The sequence below is a fragment of the Ornithodoros turicata genome, chromosome 1, assembly GCF_037126465.1.
Source record: "Ornithodoros turicata isolate Travis chromosome 1, ASM3712646v1, whole genome shotgun sequence".
NCBI classification, from domain to species: Eukaryota; Metazoa; Arthropoda; class Arachnida; order Ixodida; family Argasidae; genus Ornithodoros; species Ornithodoros turicata.
Window position 1 is genome coordinate 12,610,646 of NC_088201.1, and position 24,275 is coordinate 12,634,920.

Below are 24,275 nucleotides of genomic sequence, written 5' to 3' on the forward strand. Positions count from 1 at the left end.
ATACCTTAGAAACTATGACAAAAACGTATAACGGAATGCATTGAGGGTTCCACAGAACACATTTTTGCTTTCTTTGCCAGCAAGTTATCTTGTGTAATAGATGCTTTCTCACTAATGTGACCTATCGCTTTATTGTTTGTGGCTACTACAAGTTGGCATGTAACATAAAGCCTAGAATCAGGGACATTGACATCATATTTCAACACCTATTGTAATTGTTGAATGCCCACCGTACTTGCCAGTAGTATGGTACATGAAAAATCACGTCACTTCATCGTGTAAACTGCCGAAATTAAGATTAGCTTATATACAGGGTGTCTTTTTTTCTTCGATACAGAATTTTCATGCAAAAACTATAAGGGCTATAAACATGCTGTTTTCACTTCTATCATCTCGGGGTCGGCGGACGTACTTGGCCATATGTTCCTCAACTGTCAAATGAATAATTACCTAAAAATCGTGAATCAACTTTTTAATTATAAAAGCTACGAAGTTGTCCCCATGAGAACATCTGTTCCTTTTAATGACCTGATATCGTAGCCGTTTTCAGAACAAAAATCCGTTCGGTAGATCGTCCGCAAAAAATTCGTTAAGTTACACAATTTTTTTCTTTGTTTTGTTCATTGCGCATCTTCGGAGACCCGTCTTTCCTTCACACCCAATGTGGGAGGGTGAAAGAGAGGGAGAGACGGTGACACTGTCGGCCTCTTGCATCCTGGAAAACGATTAAAAGACAGAACAATGCAACCTAAGATAAGGGCAGTTCCGATAGTGTAGCCCGATACATGTGTTTTTGTTTTGTTTCCACAAGTTAAAGCTCATCTTTCACGCATGAGGCTCCTTCGCCCTATCACATTGGGGGTGTAGGGTAGATGCGTCTCCGAAGATGCGCAATAAACAAAATAAAGAAAAGAATGGTGTTCCTTCACGAATTTTTTGCGGACGATCTACCAAACGGATTTTTGTTCTGAAAACAGCTACGATATCAGGTCACCGAAAGCAGCAGATGTTATCATTGGGACAACCTCGTAGCTTTTATAATTCAAAAGTTAATTAACGATTTTTAGGTAATTAGTCATTTGACTGTTGAGCAACATATGGCCAAGAACGTCTGCCGGCCCAGAGATGATCGAAGTGAATACAGCATGTCTATAGCCCTTATAGTTTTTTAATGAAAAATCTGCATAAAACAAAAAAGACACCCCGTATATGCATGTAACCAGTCTCTCTCATGTAATAACGTGAGCGGTTCTTACTCTCTAAACAAATGCTATGCATCGTTCCATATGTTTATTGTGCATACGTACAAAAGTGATGGTGTGGGAAAAAGTCTTCTTTGTTACTGGAGTGTGACTTGGGTTATTAGAATAGTTCTAGCATATTTGACTCTTTCATTTTCTTTATTTAGTTACAAGAAATAAAAGTAGTCAGTACATTGGGAGGGTTATACGTGGGAGAAAACGATTCTGACAGGCTTGGGGGGGTTTGTTAGGAGTTGCAGTTTGCAGCACACGAAAAAGCAGTGAAAGAAAAGCTGGTATTTTGGACAACATTTGGAAGTGTATGGTTTATCCCGAACCTACTACTACAGAGATAAAAAGCCCAATCTGCGTATGGGCTTTGGGTTACTCGATGCAAATAAAGGGAGAGAATCCAGTGAAACGGTGAAGAACAGCGTGTTCTTGTAGACGCAGTCATCTTGTAGTCATCTTGTAGATGCAGTCATGGTATTTCAAGGGTTAGGGATTATGTGTTAAATGGTTCATGGGTAATAGGTCAACGGCATGCGTGGATGGTTAAAATCTAGCTAGGCTTTTAAGACTGAGGTGAACAACCTGCATCCGTAGGGCACTTTGTTGGGGTGCGGAATTGGGGCAGGCGAGTGAACGCATCTTTACAGCAAAGCCGGTCAGAAAGATAAGAAAGTTAACAGTTATGTGGGGATGTTTCTCAAGCATGCAAGTATTTTTTCTTCTTATTGTTTTTGTTTTTTTCCCTCACATTTGTATTATTCCTTGGAAAGAACGACTCCCCAATGCAAATTACCGAATTGACGTGCTGGTATGGCTACAATGCATATGCAGTCTTATGGTAGTGTGTACACTTGCAAGTATGATGATCATAATGTGAGAGAGATGTTACAAAAGTAACAGAATGAATGTTTTAATGAGTACTTTCTGAGACTAGTAAAAAAAAGAGATGTAGAACTAAGTGTATACTAAGTAAATGTTGTGGGCATGAGATATTTGATCATTGAAATTACTTCGCTAATACTTCCTCTATGAATAGCATGTATTCTAAGTGGAAAAACTAACTGTATTACACTGTTTAATGTACAATGTAATTACGCCGAATAAAATTTTCAATGTCCCACAATAGTGAACAAATCTTACGTGCTCTGCTTAAAATTTGACTGATCCACAGATCTATGGGCTAAATGCAGTTGAGTTGTGTAGAGCCGCTTTTAGTTTGAAGAGAAGAATGCATTGAATGGAATTGCTTTTATTTATTTTGAATCTCGTATTTTCTCTTAGGCTCCAGTAAGTCACCGGCTTACAAGGATCGTGTCAACAAGAGTTCGTTAGGAAGTGGTTCAAGCAGCAACAACAAGGATCAGCACTCTTCAAAGTCTTGCAGTTCGGATGTCTCGGCACACCGCACCAACCATGATAGAAGTCACAATGAGGTGCATGATTTTTTACTGCTTCTGGTACCCTCATTTGGGATAAACTCTATCTCTGGTGGACACTTCTTCTGTGCTTCCATCAGGATATGACACATAAGTGACTTGAGCCTAACACAACTGTGGTTGTGGCTGTGGTAGTGAGACCTGGACTAGAGCTCTGCACGGACCAGGCCGGGCATCATTTTAGCTCTCTGCTCCGGGCCGGGCCGACAAACATGTTTCCGTGAGCCCGATCGGACCACGCAGCTAATTCTGTGCAATGCAGGACTATTAGTTAATATGATCATATGATCTTATGTCATTCCTGTGTATATATTTGCAAAAACAAACAAAGGACGCTTAGGACCCTCTGTTTTCGGGTTTTATGTTCTCTGAAAATCGGGTGTTGTTTTCAGGGTCTGTAAAACAGGGTAAAATCGGGCAATATTGGTAGGAAAAGCAGGTTCTTGGGTGTAGAATAAAAAAAAAAGGAATGCTTCTCGCGTTTTACTTGAACATGACATGCGGAAAACATAGCATCCTCTAGTGCCGGTATTGGTGGCTGAATTTGCACTTTGCCAAGCTAGTTTTCGGGTTCTTTCAGGTGTTACCCTAAGTGACGATATTGCAAATTTAGCGCTATAAACATGTTTTACCCTAAAACATGGGGTCCTAAGGACGCTGCATTATGCGTATGGTTTGACCCTCTAGAACCTTTTCAAGGCCAGTTCACATTGCTCACAACTCCTCACATCTTTCACAATCAGGCTCTCAGAGCTTGGTCAGAGGGGTAGCGATTGGAAGCAGGAGTCCTCGAACATCCTCTAACCCCACAAAAGCTTGTACTGTAATGATAACGCGCTTGCACGTGTCTGTTCTGGCCTTTGGTCTCAAGCTGTCGCGGTGTTCAACCGCCAGTTCTAGTATGTTCTGTTCTTATAAATTTATTAATAAGGTTGTTCGGTTAGTGCTAGAAAGGCGTAAGTCGCAGCTGGAGATGCCATGCCATGCACTCTTTGAGCCGAGTCGCTGGGCTGGGCCCTACTCACTGGGCCACCAGGCCGGTGCATAAAAATGGGAAGGCCATTTTTCGATGCACCCTGGTCGGCCCTTTTCGATGCGCCCGGAAAAGTCTGCCTGTGCAGAGCTCTAACTTGGACGGCACTTGTTGACGTCTGTAGGCATTTTTGCATTTTAAGTTAGTGTGAATGGTTAAATGCAACTAATGCTGACAGAAGGTACGCAAAACAGGCTGTTTCAGTTCAGGCTGTTCTATCAATGGACATACAGAAAATGAGCTGAAGTTATCCCCTTTTTGTGGGTACGACCTTAGAAACTGCTCCTCTCCAAACTTCCCCCATGAGGGAGCGTCTTATGGAGCTTTGAGAGGCTCTGAACCTGAGATTTAAACTTGTTTGTTCTAGGTCCTGCTTATTGGCCTGCATTACTATAACGTTCAATACTTCACATTTCGTTGCTGATATTTTCTTATTCCGCTTGTCTTTCATTATAGGAAAACAAAGAAAAAAGACAACAAGTGGGGGATTGGTCCGAGCACGTCAGTTCCTCAGGGAAGAAGTACTACTACAACTGTAAGACAGAGGTTTCTCAGTGGGAAAAGCCAAAGGAGTGGATTGAATGGGAAAAGTATGCAAAGCAGTTATCTTGTCTTTTCATTCAATACGTAGAACATAGGGATAAGATGAAAAAACATTTCCTTGAGTAGAGGGTGAAACTGGAGACTGGGGCAAACAGGTGGACAGGAGGAGATTCACTTTGACTCCCATCCTGTCCACGTCTTTGCCCTGTCTCTAGTTTCAACCCATGCCCAGGGAAATGTTGCCATGTAATACATGTTGGTCAGTTGTGTCCATTATTGAAACTTTTAGCATACTCTTTCACCCTGCAACATTTCGTTGGCACCACACACTTACCTTGCCCTGATGCATGTCACCCAACCTCTTAGTAATTAAGGAAGAAAGAAAAAAAGGCATGCTCTGGAGTGAACTGCATTTCATCAGTATATAGGGCTATACAAATATTCAGATTTTCTGAATACTGAAGCAAATAATTCTGTATTCGATCCTAATTCTGAATTGAATATGTCTCCTGAATGAATCGAAGCAATCTCCCTTCCAAACGGAATATATTCGAATAGTTCTGAAGGTGCACCTGCAAACCAGCAAATGCCACAAGAGTAGGTATACAGCAAACTGAGCGCTACTTCATGTGATGATACGTATATCAAGTGTTATGTTGTATACAGACAGGGAGTTTCACCTAACGTGAAAAAAAAAAGGAGAAAAAAATCGCATTGAAAAAGTTACTTGCCAACGCTTCGGGCCAGCGCTGTTTATCTGGGGGGAGATTTTGCCAGGACTTCTGAGCACTGTTATCATATTTAATTTGTGAGAAATGGAATTTTCCCAATTGAACTCCAAAATTTGCGTAGTCAGCCTAATGCTTTTTTGATGGAAACAGAAAGCGCATACCAGATTTACCGCACTGTATTGCAAAATACATTCACTACTACAGTGGTAATAGCCAGAAAAAACATGCGAAAACCGTCGTTCCGAGGTGCAAAAATTGCCGGCCGTGCTCAGACCTCCGAAAGAAGCACTGTGAGAAGGCCGTGTACCTGCCCTTTAACTTTTCCTTTTCCAAACTGCCATTGATAACCAAGGGATCTTTGAGGTATTCTGAAATAAATAAATAAATAAATAAATAAATAACGGCAGCATCGTTGTAACACAAGGTTATCCGAAATGAGAGCGAGAAGTAAACAGGAAGGTGCGGGTGACAGTTTCTCCTCCGGTGCATGTCGCATTACCTTGACGAAGAACTGAGCTCCGCCGACAATTTGTGCCCCTCGAAACAACCGTTTTCGCATGTTCCTTTGAGCTGTTTCAAAAGAAGTAAGGGACATGTTTTGCAACGCGATTGGGTAAATCCGACGTGTGCTTTCCGTTTCTGTAAAAAAAAAGGAATGTGAGGTTGACTTTGCAAATTTCGGAGATCACTTGGGGAGTTTCAATTTCTCGCAAATTAAATTCGATAAAAGTGGTCGGAAGTCACGGCAAAATTTTTCTTGGGATAAATAGCGTTGATCCCATAATGTTCACGCAAGTCGATTTATTAATATTTTTTTTTTTTTCACGTCAAGTCTGGTATCTGTACATATGCTGCGTGTGCGTATGTCTAGTTTCATAACTATTTGCTTTGCTCATATAGCTATCTGCATCACATTTGCTTCCCGTGTGCATCTATTCACCTTATGTTCACTTTGGTTTTAAAATCACTGTTTGCACAGCATTATCAGTGCACATTGTCTCTTGAGGTGATTTCACTTTGCCAGTGCGCTACCTCTTGCTCCCTGTGCGGATGCTCTTCCAACTGTGCTCTGGTGCTTAATGTGCATGCGAAAGGATTGTCTCTTTGATTTTTCCCTATGCACATTACATGCCGATACCATACCAGCATCATACACACTTGTATGTAAGCAGGTGTGTGGTGCCTTGTATGGCATTTTGTTGTGTTTGTTGCCATGAGGAACTCATAATTTACATATACCTTATTTGTCGAATGCAAGTAAACCTACATTGTAACAGAGTTCTGCCTGCTTAGCTCTGGGATGCCTGCAGTTAAGGGCTGTTTTCGAAGGTAATACAAAAACACATCATTATTTTCATCGGCCACTAGTATTCTCACACGGTATTGTCATCGCAAATACCAAAATCCTCGGTATAAGGCACCACATTCAGAAACTCTGTTTTGTAAGCATTCACTCTAGGTGTACGATATTTGCCTCTCACTTGATTTTATCTGTTTCATCCGTAAATGAATCACTTTCAACTGCAACTGGCATTCTCATCATGTACCTGTTCGTGCACCATTACATACGTAATACGAGGTTGCACCTCGAACAGCATAGTGCACCCAGTCTTACCCGAGCCAAACCTAAAAGGCTTGGTAAGTCGTGCCAGGTAATAAGGCTGCATGGGGATAACGATGTTGTGACAAGGTTTTGGTGCAATGTGCTGTCGGTACTGCACGGGAAGTGCAGTACTGACATTTTCTGCACTTCAATATCTGGACATTTCCTAAAGAAGCTCCTAAATTTGGTGTTACATATTTGCCTGGATTCGTGTAAAGGTATTGGCACTCCATACTAAACAAATCCGAGTCACTTGGCTGGGTGCCAAAAGTGAACCTCGCCATATTGGATGTAGGCAACAGGGAATTTACAAGTCTTCATCGTCCAGTGGCGGTGGCTCGGATTCCAGCAGTCGGTCGAAGCCCCGGAGCCATGAGCGTCAAGCTACATCTTCATCCGCATCGGGAGGCTGCAATGTTAGGCGTAAGTGCACATTTTTCGGCATTGAATAAGAGCAGTGATGGTCACCAACTGCTTCTACAGTAGTTTAGCTATAACTACTAACTACTTCGTGATGGAGTAGTTTAACTAGTAGTTCAACTACTTTTCAGGGGAGGTAGTTAAAACTACTATAACTACTGCAATGTATTTTAACTACATCTCTAACTACTTAACGTTGTCCATCAACACCAATCCCATTCTATAGTGTTCTTGAACACCTAAATATGGATCACAAGCAGTGATAAAAGAGAAGATTTAGTACACATTGACGGCACAATTGCTCTGCACTTCTCATCAAACAAGTAGCTCAAGGAAGCACAATAGTGCTGTAAAGCTTGCGGCAAAATCGGAAGTAGTTGGCGCCTGCAGTAACCTAACTACTGTAGTTAACTACTCGAAATAGTAGTTTAACTAGTAGTTGCACACTACATTTCTGCAAGTAGTTGATAACTACTACGCTTTGGGACTTTTTAACTACAATCAGGTAGTTTAACTAGTAGTTTAAGTACATGTAGTTAACTACTGGCCATCACTGAATAAGAGAATACCTAGAAGCGTTCGTGAAAACTGTGGCGACTTTAATACTCTTCCTTACCTTTTTTGCACAGAGGGTGAGAAACATTCCAGTAGCGCAACTGTTTCAAGTTCAACGAGGGCGTACCAACACTCTTCTCGACCACACAATGACACACGTAGGAGTTCTGCGTCATCATCACGGGGATCTGATCCTCGGAAAGGTATGCTTTGTGAACTAGATTTACGCTTGCTTCGCATTACTCTTGTCAACTAAAAGGTTGTGTAAAATTCGAGATGTTCAGGTAATGCATATTATCGACCTGCTAACAACAGCGATGCTTGCAGAAATTAGGTAAATGAGGATATCCAAAGTATATTTTAAGGTCCTTGTGTGGTACTCTCATGGGTCATGCTTTATATACCCATTAAGTGCTATGGACGAGATTAGCTCACTGACTAAAACCTAATTAAAAATGACATGGACGAGCTTGTGTGAACACTGTGAATTTGGCAACGTGTGAGGTTATCAGGGAGAAGCTGGTTCCAGTGTGGGCTCGAATCTGCACATTATCGTGATTTGGCCTTTTATTTTGCGAGCATTGTATCTGCGAAGCTCCATGAGTATTTTCTGTATTCCTGCCGTGCGGCAGTGACCTAAAAATTCGTGAGCCTGCATTTATCGAACTCAAATGTCTCCTGTGTCGCTAATGCCACACGACGTTTCTGTGGCCGTTCAGACCATCAGAGTGTGGTGTACAAATGATGTGAAGAGCTTATTGTGGCATACACTTAAATGCAGCATGATAGATACTGTAAATTAAGGGTGTCTTCTGATGTGCCTTCAGTAGGGGAAGGTAGAGGTTGCATACAGAAGTAAGCCAAAAGGGCTTCTGGTTTCCTTCAGTCTCTCTGCTGTCACTGTTGTTGTAGCTTTTGGCAATGGATGAGGAATATACAAAATTTATGCGTTGCGTCAGCTTCCTATGTGAAGGCCCCAAAATATACTCGTGAACAATAAAGCGTAGCTCCAGTCAAAGCCCCAAAATTTGTCGATTGCATTCTGGGATGCAGGAAAACCATCAGACTTTTTTTTTTTAATTGGACAGGAGTAGTCGAAGCAGGCCGAACCCAGTGTCCTTGCAAAAGCTGAAACGAACTAATATGACGTCTGCAAGCGACACGACGTCAAAGACACTACATCGCATTCCACCCGAACTAGAGCATGTTGGTATGCTCCTACCAGAGTGGTTCAAAGTCTTCCTGCCTCCTCATGCTAGTAGCCCTCTCCTTTGAAAGTAGAGTAAGGTCCTCAGCTCTGAAACCGATGCACTTCATTTAACAACACGAACACAAGGGACAAAGGTGACAATGGTGCACGTCACCAATTTTCATTGCTTTCTGCACCTGCCGGCCTCGGTGGCTTAGTCGGTAGCGTGTCCGCCTACTGATCCCAAGATCGCGGGTTCAAACCCGGCCGAGGATGGTGGCAACTTGGTTGAAGGGTACAAGTTGCTCAGGAAACAGTCTTCCGCGAGGGACGTCAAATGTGGTGTACCGTGTGTCGAGATTTCGGCGCACGTTAAAGAACACCCAGGTGGGCAAAATTAATCCGCAGTCCCGACCACTGTGGCGTCGCTCGTGATCGCAGTTATCTCGCGACGTAAAGCCCCGAATTATTATTAGTTCCTGCACTTACTTCTTTTTGTGGTTACCGTCATAGATATCAAACCCAAAACTCATACAAACGTCTGTACCGACGTCTGTCGCCGATCGATTTTTCGGACCCCGATTTTTCGGACGTGCTCGATTATTCGGACTGGTTTGCGGAATGGCCGCAGGTCCCATAGAGGTGACGTATAAGAACATCCCAAATTTCGGACGCCATGCAGCGCCGTCGCTCGATATTTCGGACTCTGTTTGCCCAACCCCAAGAGCACACTATCGCCTCTCGCGTCCTGGAAAAAGATTAAAAGGAAAAGATTAAAAAAGGAAAGGCCAGTTCCGATAGAGTCACCCGATACATTTGTTTTTGTTTTGTTTCCGCAGTTAAAGCTCATCTTCGACGCATGAGGCGGCACTGTGCTCCTTCCCCCTCTCACGTTGGGGATGAAGGAAATACGCCTCTGCGAAGATGCGCAATGAACAAAAGAAAGAAAAAAACGGCGTTCCTTCACCAATTTTGTGCGAGCGATCTATCGAACGGATTTTTGTTATGGAAACGGCTACGATATCAGGTGACCGTAAGGAACAGACGTTCTCATTGGGACAGCTTTGTAGCTTTTATAATTAACAAGTTAATTAAAGAAAGTTAATCAAGACATTGCCTTTGGACTTTGCTAATGCCCTCCTAGGGAGCGCCCTTCAGCATATGCTATATTGTGATTGATTTCATCTTGGAAAAAGTGTTGTATATATTTTTTAAAAATCTGTATACACTTAGCTGGGACACCCTGTATATGTTACACATTTTGCATTTGCAATTACTTTGCCAAATATTCAGTTGAAGTTTTCTCTGTTTGGGATTTTTCGACTTATCCCCTTATTGCATACAGAGGTTCAATGGACACAAAGCTAGAATCTGAACCGAATATCGTATTATTTATTTATTGAAGAGTGCCTTCTAACAGCTCATGCTTAAAGTGAGCGGTGCACTCTATACAGCGGGAAATATAAATATAGACTTAGCAATTGCAAGGAAAAGTCACAACCATGCTATCTAACTTTATTTATTTATTTATGCCTTAAGGGCCTCAAAGGGCTTTAAATAAGGGGGGAGGAAGACAAACCATGCCTAGCACTGATAACTCAGCATATCACAATCAAATATATGGAAGGGAGACAAAGTGAGCAAAAGTACAAAATGCAAAAGCATTCTGACAACAGACAGTAGCAACTTGTATTCCACGGCATAACACGTCTGAAGATTCAATTACAAAATATGTACGATAAAAAAGACTTGAACTCGACAGAATCTGATAAAGTGACAACAGAGGATGGTAGATAGTTGCACTCAGACATTGCATGGCGGATAGTGAAATTCAGAAAGCTTAACGTACACGCTTTGGGACAGACGACATGACAAGGATGCTGTGTACCTGGATTAGACGTTGTGAAGGAGGCCTGGATCCAGGTTTACACTTAAAAAAAGGAATGACAGAGTAGTACAACTTTTGAAATAAGCACAAACGAGCTATTTTACGTCAAACTTCGAGAGGAGGAATACCAGCATTACGTTTCAACGCTGTCACACTTGCGAACCTAAAGTAATGAGACGTAATAAACCTGACGGCCCTGTTTTGAACACCTTCTAGTTCAGCGACGAGAGTGGATTGATAAGGGATCTACATTGGTGCGGCATATTCTGCTTTTGTGCGTACAAAAGTTTCATAAGCCATTTGTCGCACAACTGGGGTAGCTGATTTGAAGCGAAGTTTCAGATCGCCCAAGACCTTGTTAGTGCCAAAGGTAGCGTACTGTATGTGGCATTTCCAATTCGAATTGGAAGCAAGATTAACTCCTCGATATTTGTACTGAAGTCCTGAACAATGAACCTTGCACAGTACGCCTGAATTCTTGCTGTGTAACACAAACATCACTGTCGATAACTGATGCCACCAATTTGTTAAAAGTGACCAGCGATATGATAATAGATTAAAGTAGACACATTTGGTTCAGATAGAACAATCCTCCAACTTCTAAGTGTTGCATGAAGACATTCTGACGAAAGAAGATCAGGACAGTCCAACTGCACATTTTGCATCTTAAACAGAAATTATATATTGTGCTCTACCATATGTCTACGCAGGGTGTTAAGTCCAGCAGCATCCAGTTATAATCATCATTGGAATGCATTGGCTTTGTTCAGCTTGATCTTCAATATCCTTGCACCAGAGCACTCCAAACTCCAGTCCAGAATTGGTTTTGTTCAACAACGTTGAGTTCAAATGTCATCCCATGTTATAGCTATACGTACCATACGTAGCCATACTGCTAGCTCCGTTTTTTCTTGATGCCCCTTAGACATCTGCCCCAAGAACTTTTCCAAGTGACATGAGAAGTACTGACTTGAGCCCGACTTGAGCAGCTTTTTAATGACGAATTGCTGCCTCATTTTGAGGGCGACACACACACATGGCCATGGTGTATGAGAGATTAGTTTTAGATAGACTGTGACTTATTGGTCACACATGAAGCGAAAATAAGTATAACCCAATAAAGAGAAACAAAACTCAAGTTGAAGTCTTCACACTTACAACACACAGTTCACACTTACTAAACAATTTATGCAACAGCAGGTGCCTTTTACAGGTCATGATCCTGCCCTTTGTTATCTCTAGTGTTAATACTAATCCTATGGCGCGTTGGCTATGAAGCTCGAAACCATATGCTACCTTTGCTGCAACTTTAGTTTCATGATGAAGTCTCTTCTGCTTATCTTGTCTCACAGTGTGATATCCACAGCTAGTGGCGTACATTCTTCACTAAATTTTTTGTGATGTCAAACCTTCTGTTGCTGTCATTCTGATGCTGAAATTTAAGATGCATCCACCTCGATTTTCATCATTTTATAATGAAAGTCATCTTTGGGGGGGGGGGGGGGGGGGGTCTAGTTACTAGAACTCAGGATGGACTAGGATGGAGAGACTAGGAGGAATCAAGGATGCACTTGGATCCTCTGGTAGTTACCAGCAGTCTATCCCTTGTGACAATCACTCATGAAATACAATCCTACAGTGTATGTTTTGCTAGCTAACGGATAACCGTGGCACATATTTGCTCATGGGCTGTACTGTCCTTTTTTTTCGTGTCCTGCGAAACATGGGGCCCTCATAAAGGGGAGCTCAAGCTTTTCAGGCAGAAATTTGCACTGCAAGTTTTGCCCTGTCTTATGCACTGGGTGTTCGCATTTCAGTATTACATGTTTGCATTTACAGTTTCCTATATCAGTGACTGGTGACTTAAGTTTGTGCAACAGGTGACATGGACATCCTTGTTCGGTGTTGATAATCGGGAGGCACCTGCATTTTTTTTTTTGCCCCAGATTCGCAAATGCAGGACATGGACATTTCTCCTGCCAGTAGTGGCACTCCAACAAGTTGCCACGAGTCACTACCCCAGTCTCGAAACGTGACCCCTTCCTCTCAAGCAGCCCCCTCTCTCCTCCTCTCCCCTTCCCAAGTGACCCTTGCCAACCTTCCAAAAATGATGTCTCAACTGGCTGGGACCAGAGGGCTCCCCAATCTTGACGACATGTCACCACAGGAAGGTAACTTCACAATTGTCGTGGTATCCCCTTGGCTTGCTCTTCTGACTTATGCACCTTGGTTTTGGGGAGCAGAGATCACTGCTCATCCTGGGCTTTCATTTATGTAGCACCACGTGGACTTCACGCATGTTGTATCATTTCTGTTCTTGCTAGCGCTGCACTTTTGCAAGTTATTTAACCTCCTTTGTATGGTGGTGGACTGGCAAGTTCACTCCACCGCAGCCAGAAACACAGACAAAAGGCACACTGCGGCTGCGGTGGAGTGAACTTGTCATGTACCGACTTCCCCAACTTCGGACCCTCGGTGGACTGGCATGCTTGAATAATTAAAGGCATTATTGCTGGTGGCAAATAACTGCAGTTCAGTGGCACGATTTGCATGCATTTGGATATTTCTTTCGCCTGAGATTAGTTGTTTGGAGTTTTGCACTTGGTTGTCAATATAGTTTCTCAGACGTTTCAGAAGTTTTTATGCTCTTAAGTACAGGCTCAATGTTGCCTCTGGTACGCTTGGTTTCCAGCTTAGTGAGTGTACAATTGCACTTGCACTGTGTCAAAGCTTTTCCTGTTTCTGCTTGGGGATATTTGGCTTGCTTTCCTTACGCACTGCTGTATTGCTTCATATATGTCACTGCAGAATGAGAGTATTCATATGTGTATCAGTGGCATCTGTAGGAGGTATAGGATTTGTTAGCACCTGCACATTCTTATTTCTGCAGTAGTAGTAACATAGAATTTATGTACGTGCATGCTGTTGCGGTAATAGAGTTAGGTGTTTTGTTTTTTTGTTTTTTCTAATGGTGATTGTTTGTGACAGTTAGTGACTTTTTTGTATGAATACAAAACTGCTAGATACGCAACTGTTCAGATTTGTGTAATTCCTACCATGATTAGTTGTGTGATTTTCTGTCTTAAAGAGAAAAGGGAAACAGTGGGGACAGCTGTACAATTGGCATCAGTCAGCCATGCTGTTTCAAGCATTATACCACATTCTTGGCATCTCTTAGAGACTGTTTGTTTGCTTCATTCAGCCTTCCGGACAATACAGCAGGCTCTGCAGCTGACCAAGCAGGCACAAACTAGTGAGTTAAAGATTATTCACAGCTGCATGGTCTCTCCATGTGATTTCTTTTGACACTGAATGATATTGGTGGTGCTGTAGCATTGTAGGTGCCTTGATTGAAATTTAACTGTATGGTATGGGGATTAACTGCTTCAGTGCATCATAATTTGAACTAATGGTGAAGGGAGTGTTGGTTTTTGGATGTTGTATAAAGTGAATGCCCATGAGTCATACAGCTGAGCTAACGTCTTCCAGTTTCCTATTCTGGTATGTTGCTTTATGGACCTCAGAAGGTGCATATGCAGTGAACACACTGTGCCACTCACTTTTGATGGCAGTGAATTATTTCTATTTGATTATTTGGCATTGGTGCTATGCAAATGTGCTTTCAGTTACGTGGAGTTATCAGAGAGAAGCATAATGTCACCTTCTTCTTTGGTCAAAGACCTTCATGTACAACTATATTTTTCTTCCATGCACTTTTACCCCCTTGTACCAAGTTATAGAAAGTACTGCCCCTGCTTGTTATACCAAACAGTAAAAAAATGGTACTGGTGTACCTAAGAGGGACAATCTGCTCTGCTTGTTATACCATTTGCTCCCAATATCTTGTTGACATTGCAATGGCATAACTGAACAAAATAAAACAGCCTTGTTCAGGAGGTTTGGTTATTCTCCAGAGAGTTGCCCTTTTTCATGGAGACTCCGCCCTAGTATGACTTAAGTCTGCAGTTTATTTCCAAAGAAGGCGCTCGCTTGTTTGAAAGAGCGAACACCTCATTCTTGTTCAGCCTTGCACAAAATACTATCATCAGACAGCAAGTTTCTTAGTGGCATGAGATGCACACTATGCTGCCATGCCATGGGTATTACATACAAGGTGTTTTTAGACTTTACAGAATTTTTATAAAAAGGCTATGTGAACAGCATAGATGTAATTTTTGTACTTGAGTTCTACGGCCAGGCGGACATCCTCTCGAAGAAAGTGTGCAACTACAAGTGACTAATTGCCTAACATTCGTTACCTTTTTAATTAGAGGATTCCGGGCAAAAGCGAGGTAGCAGATTGAGATACTATCCTAGTTCCAAGCCATATCTCGTTTAAAAAATCCCGAAACACACACATGCGTTAAAATATCCATCCCCAAATTTTTCATGCGCAAATGAGCCGAAACCGAAATCACGACGACCGGGAACACAATGAGTACGGGGCTCATTTCACGTCAGAGGACCACATGATTGGGAGCGATGGAGATGATTGGAGCAGGTGCCACTCAGCTGGCCATATAAACCGCTTCCCGGTCCAGATAAGCCTCTGCCAACGAGGGTGATGCGCACCTCCGGCGCGCTTTTTTGCTTTCGGCTCATTTGCATACCGAAATTCAGCGATGGATATTTCACGGCAAGCGCTCTTTTTTAAATTTTTTTTTTTAAATGATAGAATGGATTACAACGAGGATTGTCTCCCATTCTGTTATCTTGCTTTTGCACAAAATTCCCTATTAAAGAGTTAATGAATTTTGGGTAATTAGTCATCTTATAGTTACAAACTCTCTTCGAGGAGGATATTCCCCTGGCCGTAGAACTCAACTGCAAAAATGAAATCAATGCTGCTCTCATAGCTTTTTTTATGCAAATTCTGTAAAGGCTAAAAAAATAAAATACGAAAAGCAGCCTGCAGAATTAATAGGTGCTGCATAGCTCACCGTAATCTGTGTTGGAATTAACAACGTCCCAAATGTCAGTCTGAATATTAATCCCCATCTTCGTAAGAAAAAGGCAGTTTCCTTTTTGCTCTCTTTGTCTCTCTCTCTCTAGTCTGCTCTTATCTGCTCTTATCTGCTCTTATCTGCTCTTGAGAGAGAGATACATACATATCGAGCACTGTGTGTTTAAGACACAGTGGAAATGCTGAAATGTGGAGATGATACCTCACTTCCATTAACACACTAACCACTTCACAACACGAGAATATGGTTGTACTAGTATAATCGTTCTGACCTGCAGTGTATAATTTTATAGCCGATAGCATAGGTACCTTTACCAAAGCCCAAACCAATTGCAAGAGGGTTTTTGGTCACTTCGTACTTGGAGCAACAATTAGGAATGATAAACGGGCGATTTCATTCAAATTCAGGTGGGGGCCATCCCCTTTGGGTCTGATTTTCTCGGTTAGTTTTTATGAGTTAGCCCCACTTGTTGCTGGCGCATTGCCGCTGGTCCCAAGTTCTAAAACGAAGCGGCTTGTGAGACTTGTGAGCAGCCAGAACCCTGGTTTCACTCTGCTTATTGACCGTGTTATAGGCTCTGAGGTGGCACAAAATTTCTTGACTCTGGTCACCAGAACGTTTATAAAAATTGAGCGGAAACGTTGGCGTGTCAGTTTCACACATTTTTTGTCTCCTTATTTCTACCACATACATTGGCAGCAGCATGATGAGATGCCCACCAAATGAAAGCCTAATCTTCGCTCTTTTTAATGATGTGCTGCACTTGTGTCTGCCTTGCGTCGTTCAGCAAGAACTTCAGCAAAAATTGTGATGAGTATAAAAATTTTGTCAATGTTCACAAGTGCTGATACAAAAAGGCCATGCTTTATTTGAAGCAGAAAAATTATTGTTTATGAAGAATCCTTTAGCTTTTAATTGGCATAAAATTCTGCTGTTGTAAATGTGTTGCTGGTCAGTGACATCACTTTAAAACTACCCCACTCCAAAAGGTCCGCCGAACAGATGTTCTTCCTCGTCTCTTTCCTTTTTCATAGCTACGTCTCTGTACCATGCTCGCATATGCAGAGGTAGGAATCACAACGCAAGCGGGAGATTGTAATAAAAAAATATCAACTTCATGTGTGTCCTCCCCCCCCAAAAATAAAAGAAGAGTAGAGAAACAAAACAACATACCCCGTAACCTGCATGTCAAACATTGTCGATCCCGTGGCATTTTCATCATTTTCAAATTTCATTATTGATAATAGCTAATGTTCTTGAGATATAAGCTACGCATATGTTCTCTATAGAAATATTGCTCTGTAGTTCATGACCACAGATTCTTGACAGAGATCTTGCATACGCACTACGTGAACATGAACAGAATTGCGCTAAAAAGCTGCTGCGAACGACGTCACACCTTTTACAGCAGTACACTTGTGTTAATTCGACTTCTGCTAGGCCTAGTTCACACATAACGGCAAAGGCGGATGCCGACCGTAGACAGCACGGCAAATCACGCCGTTTCCTCGTCGTCGTGAGGCCGTAAAGGCCTCAGCGGCACGGCAAAAGGACGTTGAGACATGTTCAACTTTTGCCATGCTACCACGCTCCATCGACCAATGGGGGCTGCGTACGGTGACCAATCGGGCCGCATTTAAACCACGGCAGCAGGCACATTGTAAGTGCAGATGACAGTAGTTGATCGTGGATTTTCGGCCCATGGAAGGGGCCTAGATCATTCTCTCGCCATTTCTTTAACTGGATTTTCCAATCATTTCGCTCAATTTCGTGGTCCACTCAAGGTCGAAGCAGTGGAAGTCTACAGTACTATTTTTCTACTTTTGTGGGCATGCAGCAAGCTACTTTTGTAGCAAGGCAGTTCAAGTGATTCTTGCACACCTTTATGTATGCTTGTAGTTTAATTTGCGTCATCTAGTTATTGCAGCTGAGGTGCTGGTGGTGTTATTGTCAGCAGCATCATGTGATTTTTCATTATTTTTTTTTATATAATGAAGGTGGAGCTATCAGTGAAACTTAGCAAATGCTTTGTCCTGCTGGCATTACTTTTGAAATGTATGTAGGTCCACTTACCAGTATTTCTATCCCAGTGTCATCGAAGTAATTAGTAAATTTTGCATATATATATATGTATATATACGCTACCAAATGGAGGTTAGAACGACCAGGACGTTGCATATAGATAGGGAAAAAAGACACCAGAGACTGAAGTAGGGAGTGGGGGAAAGTTATTTATTAAACTAAGGGTCTGGGGAAGTCTACGTTTCGGCAGAGGCTCCGCCTTCCTCGGGACTAAGCTTGTTTCATTCCTTATGGTGTTTTATTGAGAAGGTATGTTGACAAATATTGGGAGTACTCTACAACTTCCCCAGACCCTTAGTTTAATAAATAACTTTCCCCCACTCCCTACTTCAGTCTCTGGTGTCTTTTTTCCCTATCTATCTATCTATATATACAGGGTGTTTGCTCTAACGTGTCCAGAAATTTTATTTCAAGTGAGTGATAAAAAAGAAATGAGTGCTACAGTCAAACTCCTTTATAGCAAACACCTTTTTAACGAAAATACCACTACAGCAAATTTTTTTGCGGTCCCGCTGGAGCCCTATAGGTCCAATAATGGACATCCCTTTTAACGAAAATACCTTTACTGCAAATTTTTTTTGCTGTCCCCTGAGTTTCGTTGTAAAGGAGTTCGACTGTACTTTTCAGCTACTTGACTAAGAAACAGGTGCTACTAGTGAAGCAGCACCTGTTTCTTACTCAAGTGGCAGAAAAGTACCACTTACTTTTCTTTTATCGCTCACTTTAAATATAATTTCTGGACACGTTAGAGCAAACGTTCCAGAAAACGTGTAATTGAATTTTAGTAAAACAACTACACCACCTAGAGTCATGCGGTCAACGGCATTTATTCTTACTGGGGTTTTGCCACCTCCTCATGTGAATGTCGTGTAATGTAAGTTTAATTATGTAAATATTTGTGAGCTTAAGTCGGAAATTTACCAAGTAAAGGTGACTTACCTCACCAATGTGAAGAGCATGTCTAATTTACACAAATTAATGATAATTGACAGGGATATTCAGGAGCTATCCTATCGGAAAAAATAGCTGAACATCGTGCTCTACGGAGCTCCCACAGGATAGCGCACGATGAGTTTTTCAGCGCAATCTTTGTCAGTCCGACGAAAGGAGGTTGGAAACCCAGCCCTCCCAGACATCGCAGAAAGAGAGACGCAGGCATGGCTTTCGGCAGGCAGGCCGACTTTCGCTGGGATAATGCTTTCCCTCTCCCAATTTTAGGAACTGCTACTTTTTCTACTATCACTCTGTGGGCTGGCTTTGGAACCTGCTTTCGTCGGAGTGAGAGCGATTGTGCTCAAAAAGTCATTGCGCGTTATGGTCCGGTGCTCCGAAAAGCAAGATGTTCGGCTATTTTTTTTTTTTTTCGATTGGATAGCTCGTGAATATCACTGTCAATTATCATGAATTTGAGTGAATTCGGCACGCTCTTCATATTGGTGGGGTAAAAAAGTGACCCTCTCTTGGCAAATTTCCGAGTTCAGTTCGCAGATATTTACATAATTAAACTTACGATACAGGACATTCACATCAGGAGGTGGCAAAATCCTAATAAGGACAAATACCGTTAACCACATGATTCTAGGTGGCGTAGTTTTTATATTATAATTCAATGACACGTTTTCTGGGACACCCTGTGTACAGTATATATAACGGCTTGAAACAAAAGTTAGCATTTATACTTGGAACCTGCAACAGTGATGTAATGGCAAAAGAATCAAATGTTCATTGAACTTAAAAGTCTGGTCTTATTCAACCTACTCTCAGGGTACAACTGAACAAGTTACTCAGTTTCTGCCAAAGGGGACTGTGGCTTCCTCTAGGTAGTACATGTGTCCATAAGCATGCCGTCAGGCTTCTCCGTTCCTCCAGTACTTCTGGAAGGTTCTCTTACGCACGTGATTTGTAAATTACAGCTGAAATTTTGCTTTTAAAATTAAGTTTGGCCACAGTGTTAAGGTTGTAAACTATGGACTATGGCTTAGCGTAGTCCACGCAATTTCTTTTTGCACCTCAGGACACAATTTCTTGAAGCTCGTTTTATTCAGAAGGTATGTTGACAAATATTGGGAGTACTCTACAACTGTTCTTTGAATCCGTTTATCGCAGTTTGTTTCAGTATGGTTGCACTGCTATAGTGGTCAAATGGGGTCATTCCTAGTACATGCGAATAATGCCACAAATTTGTTAATTTACAAACTGTGTGTACTATTTCTTGTGATCATTAGCAGCTAGATGAACACGCTCCGTGCTACCAGTTGTGCCTTAAGTATGCAAGTGATGAGCGGACTGCAAAAATGCATGTTCAAGGCATAACCTGAGTAAGCAGGAAAAAGCTTCGCAATAAACTTCCCTGTACTTCTTGTATATCCAATTTATTGACAATTATTTACCGATGTTGAGAATGGGGTTGGTTCATCTTTTATTTGACGACACCTTACTTCTACACAGCTGGACTGAGTCAAGCGACATCAAGCTGTGTAACACAGACAGAAGGCTTGAAGGGGACATCACCATCTATGTACCAGGCGCACACGACACCTATTGCAAGTCATCGAGCTACTCAGAGCTCTTCCGGAGTGTGCATGCCAGGGCTTCCTCTCCCTGCTGGGTTGCAGGGTCCACCACTTACGCCTGGTACCTTAGATGGCAAAGGGGCGAGTGCTGGGGACTGTAGAGATGGTGGAGCTGCCTCTCCGGGCTCTGACTACAGTGCTCATTCTTCTAGGTTAGTTGCTACAGTTTCTTAAATGGTAGTCTGGGGTCTATGCTAACCCCTTTTTATTGATAGACTCTTCTGATGTATTCTTTAGAGACCACCAAATATGTCTTCTAGACCACTTTTGGGGAAAAAAATAACAGCGTCTGATAAATCTAGCTTTATTGTCTCGCACCATCTTGTGAGGGTGGTCGTACAAATAAAAAAAAAATGTTTGAATACTTCTTTCTGTTGAACCCTTGCATATTCTTCTACAAAGCTTTTCTCTACAGTCATGAAGTTGAATCATTCAGTTGATGCCCTTCTGTATTCTTGTGTGGCATCACCTGTAACGAACAGCAAAATGGAAATGACAGGGACAAAAGGAGGACACACGAACAAGGCGCTACCGTCTCTGTCTTTTCGGTCGCGCTGTTCATTTCAGTATGATGGTGCCAACTGGCCCAATCTTACTCAGTTATGCTACTCATCACTAATTCAAAATTCCGCGATTTTCAGCGGCAAGGAGCCAACGGCTGCTTGAAATGGGAAACACTTCATTTTCTTGGATGATGTGGGAACAGAAAATATTTTATTATCTTACCGATTCAAAGCACTGTTGTGGCTCAGCATTACGTGATGTCTTGTGTTCTCCTCTGACAGCAAGTGCCGTCCGTAGTCTACAGTAATTTTATAACTGCTGAAAGGTCTCTCAGCATCTACAGAGTTTATAGGAATTGACAAATACCTGATCGCAATAAACGCTAAATTCGACTCTGCTTCCTCGTTACGTTCCAAAACCCAATTACCGTAATTACTCGCATAATTTGCGCACTTCTTCTCTCAAAAGAAGTCTGACAAGTTGGGGGGTGCGCAAATTGCGCAGGAACGTTTGTTACGATATTCAAACGATGCAAAATTCAAACATTTTAGTATGCCGGTCATACAGGCTCTCAGTAGAGCCGATCTTGACGTTATCACTGCATCGCGCAAGCGTGAAAGAACTACCCAAATACCGCACGAGGGCCGACGGTCGGCTCCCAGTCGGCTACCGCTCTTTTCCCAGTGAAATACGCCAAGACGCTGCTAGAAAACGTCGCAGTCGACAACCGAAAGCACGCTATGTTCGCCACCTTTGTCATGTTGTGCTGAGATTTGTCATAGTTAGGGAGTGACTTTTTCAGGTTAAACCCGATTCCGCCCGGTTATTCCCCCCGAACTGACCTCCGACCAATTCGGGTTAAACCCGATTTCTCCCCGAATTCCAGTCACTATGAAATCCTCAAGTGACGTTTCCACTGAAGAGGAACAAAGGTCGCCACGTGTAACACATGTAAGAATGGGTCACATACGTTCCCAGCAATACACCCATGTGTGTCAACACTGTCTATGCCTTCGAGGATTACCGCTGGAAGGTCACGATCTCGCAAAAACAACAACAAAAGAACAAAAAAGAGAGATTAGGAAATGACTTAATAGACAACAGGAGAAACAAAAACACCCGATCACACCCGAAGGCACAATTATCGCCCGATTTCTCCCCGAATTACAGATTTTAAAATAGTGCCCAATTTTTACCCCCCGAATCTGAGAAAGGCATTTAACCCGAAAAAGTCACTCCTTAGTCATAGTGTGTTTGTCCAGCGTTTCTTTCGCATTTTGTAGTTTGAGTGACAGTATCGTACGTCGCGTCAGTGGACCATCACCCGAAAGTGCGTGCAAATCAAACAAATGCGCGGTAATAACTTCGGTAGCACTGACGGCGTTGCGAAAAGCAATCGCCATGGTCGCTGAGATGCGCGTGCCAGATATCCGTGCATGAAAACGCGGGTGCACGAATTATGCTATTTTTGCTTTTATCTGACTCTCTCTTGCGTGAGCATGCAATATTTCTCCCGAGACGCCGCACATCGCAGGAACTGTCCACATCGCGCCGATCGCGTCCTTCGACCCAATCGGATTTCCGTGCAAAACGCCGTGAAATTTCGAGTAAAATAAGGGGTTCAGCGAAATTCCGTGCCAAACAAAGGATTCCGCAGTGATTTCCGGATTCTGCGAAATTTCGCAGAATTGCGGAAAACCCCGGACCTTACTCAACACTTACATTGTGCCAAGCCATATTGTCTGAGTGACACGATAGTTTCAGCGCATTGGTAGGAATCAGCCGTGGGTGTCTGTCTGTGTCTGTCCTTTTCTGTCGCTGCAGTCGCACTCATAATCGTGGTTGTAATATATTGTCTGCTATTGAAGCAAAGAAAATCAGTACTGCTGAATAATAGGAAAGAGTCTAAGACTTTTGGACTCTGTTCTGTAGTGTGTCAACAAACTTATTGCCATTATGTACATTGCAGGCGAGATAGTCCTACTTCCTGTGTGAGCAGCTTACATAGCATAAGTGGCACTGGGACCAGCTCACTGGCCTCTGCAGTATTAAAACCAGCTGTACCGAGCCTCACTCCATCACTGGCCAATTACTACAATGAAAGCCTCATTTCTCATGTTACTGGCTGGCAAGCAGATCATGCTGAAAGACAGGTAATTAATTGACCTCACGATTACCGTTGTCTGTGACCCCATGTTGAGATCTCTAGAAACTGTCACTGCTAATTTTTGCTTCACAAACAAAGTGCAGCTCGGCTTGTACCTGCCTGATACAAAGGATGGCTATTGCCTTTGGCCTGTAAATATTTCAAAGGTCAAAGCTGAGTTGTATACATATTGTACATAAATGGATTCACAGACTGACGCAATAGATCCAAGTATGGAACCCCAAATGACATTGTAACAATTGTGGATTGCTAGAGAACGTACGTGAGTCGGACGTGCATTTACCTTGTGACATAGCTCCAGTTTTCATCAGGCTCCAAGTACCAAGCATAGCAAACACAGTATATTTTCATATTGTTCTACCTCACTTAGTGCAGCTATGATGAACTTCAAGAGCAAGCCTAACATACTTTTATCAAATAACTGGAAGTGTGCGAATATTGAAATTTTCGAATATGAATAGAATACGAATATCTGCAAAATTGTCCTTCGAATATCAAATGGAATATGACGCCGTAGGATAAAGGCTTCTAAGAGTAACAATTAAGCCCTGAAAACAAGTATGAGCATGGTCACTTGTATTCTGCTGATCATTATAAAAATGTCCCAAGTGCTAATAGGGAACATGTATTAATGTATTGGCTTAGCATAGGGCATACATGCCTATATGCACATGTACAGTAAAATTATTTTTACAATGAAATAATGTGCTGTTCTCATGAGGCAAGCTGAAAACCGTAAAAATAGCTTGCACTTCAAAAATCTCCGTGTTGCTGCAACCGTGTAAATTAGTGGGTACAGTAAACTTTCCAGTGATTTTTGCGAGGCTTACTACAAATAATACATGGTGTAGAATGAGAGCTTACTCTTGGAAGGTTTAAGACTAGCCTTCCTACTAGAAATAACTGATCAACATGTGGTTTTCATTTCAGGCGAATCGCTATAGTGAAGAAGCTCATACACTAGGAAGTTTAAACTGCACCCGTGTTTCTGCCGAGCTAAAAATGGCCCGGTCCCTTGTAAGGTTGGCTGAAATTCAGGCAACGTTACAAGAACAGAGGTGAGATGTTTCGTTAGGCTGTCTTCGGGAGTGTTTCGGGCATGGGAGGACACAAGAGATAACATTGTTCTTTGCTTTGGTATAGAACATAGTGTTTTTTTTCCTTGCAGAACCCTATTTTTAAGACAACAAATCAAGGAATTGGAAGAGCTGAAAAGCCAGGTGACGTTTATGTCTGACTCATAGTGAGTTTAGGTAAGCAGTATTTTCTGCTGAGCAAGGAATAGTCAAGTAATGCATATGTTCTTCTACCATATGAGATTTAGGCACAGCCAG

General features: G+C 42.3%; 1 protein-coding gene across 7 annotated transcripts in view; it reads left to right on the forward strand.

Moving 5' to 3' along the window:
* The window catches only part of LOC135377502 (WW domain-containing adapter protein with coiled-coil-like), a 36,039-nt gene that overhangs the window by 7,710 nt on the left and 4,054 nt on the right, over window positions 1-24,275 (forward strand). For 3 of the 7 annotated variants that reach the window (XM_064609958.1, XM_064609961.1, XM_064609962.1), the window contains 10 exons: window positions 2,535-2,686; window positions 4,179-4,312; window positions 6,895-7,022; window positions 7,649-7,777; window positions 12,598-12,822; window positions 13,854-13,904; window positions 20,146-20,422; window positions 22,744-22,927; window positions 23,872-23,999; window positions 24,110-24,194. In XM_064609958.1, the coding sequence (XP_064466028.1) occupies window positions 2,535-2,686; window positions 4,179-4,312; window positions 6,895-7,022; window positions 7,649-7,777; window positions 12,598-12,822; window positions 13,854-13,904; window positions 20,146-20,422; window positions 22,744-22,927; window positions 23,872-23,999; window positions 24,110-24,185 (1,484 nt within the window). In that variant the 3' untranslated portion in view covers window positions 24,186-24,194. The remainder of the gene's footprint in view (window positions 1-2,534; window positions 2,687-4,178; window positions 4,313-6,894; window positions 7,023-7,648; window positions 7,778-12,597; window positions 12,823-13,853; window positions 13,905-20,145; window positions 20,423-22,743; window positions 22,928-23,871; window positions 24,000-24,109; window positions 24,195-24,275) is intronic. The other 4 variants (XM_064609959.1, XM_064609960.1, XM_064609963.1 and 1 more) reach the window with 4 other exon arrangements.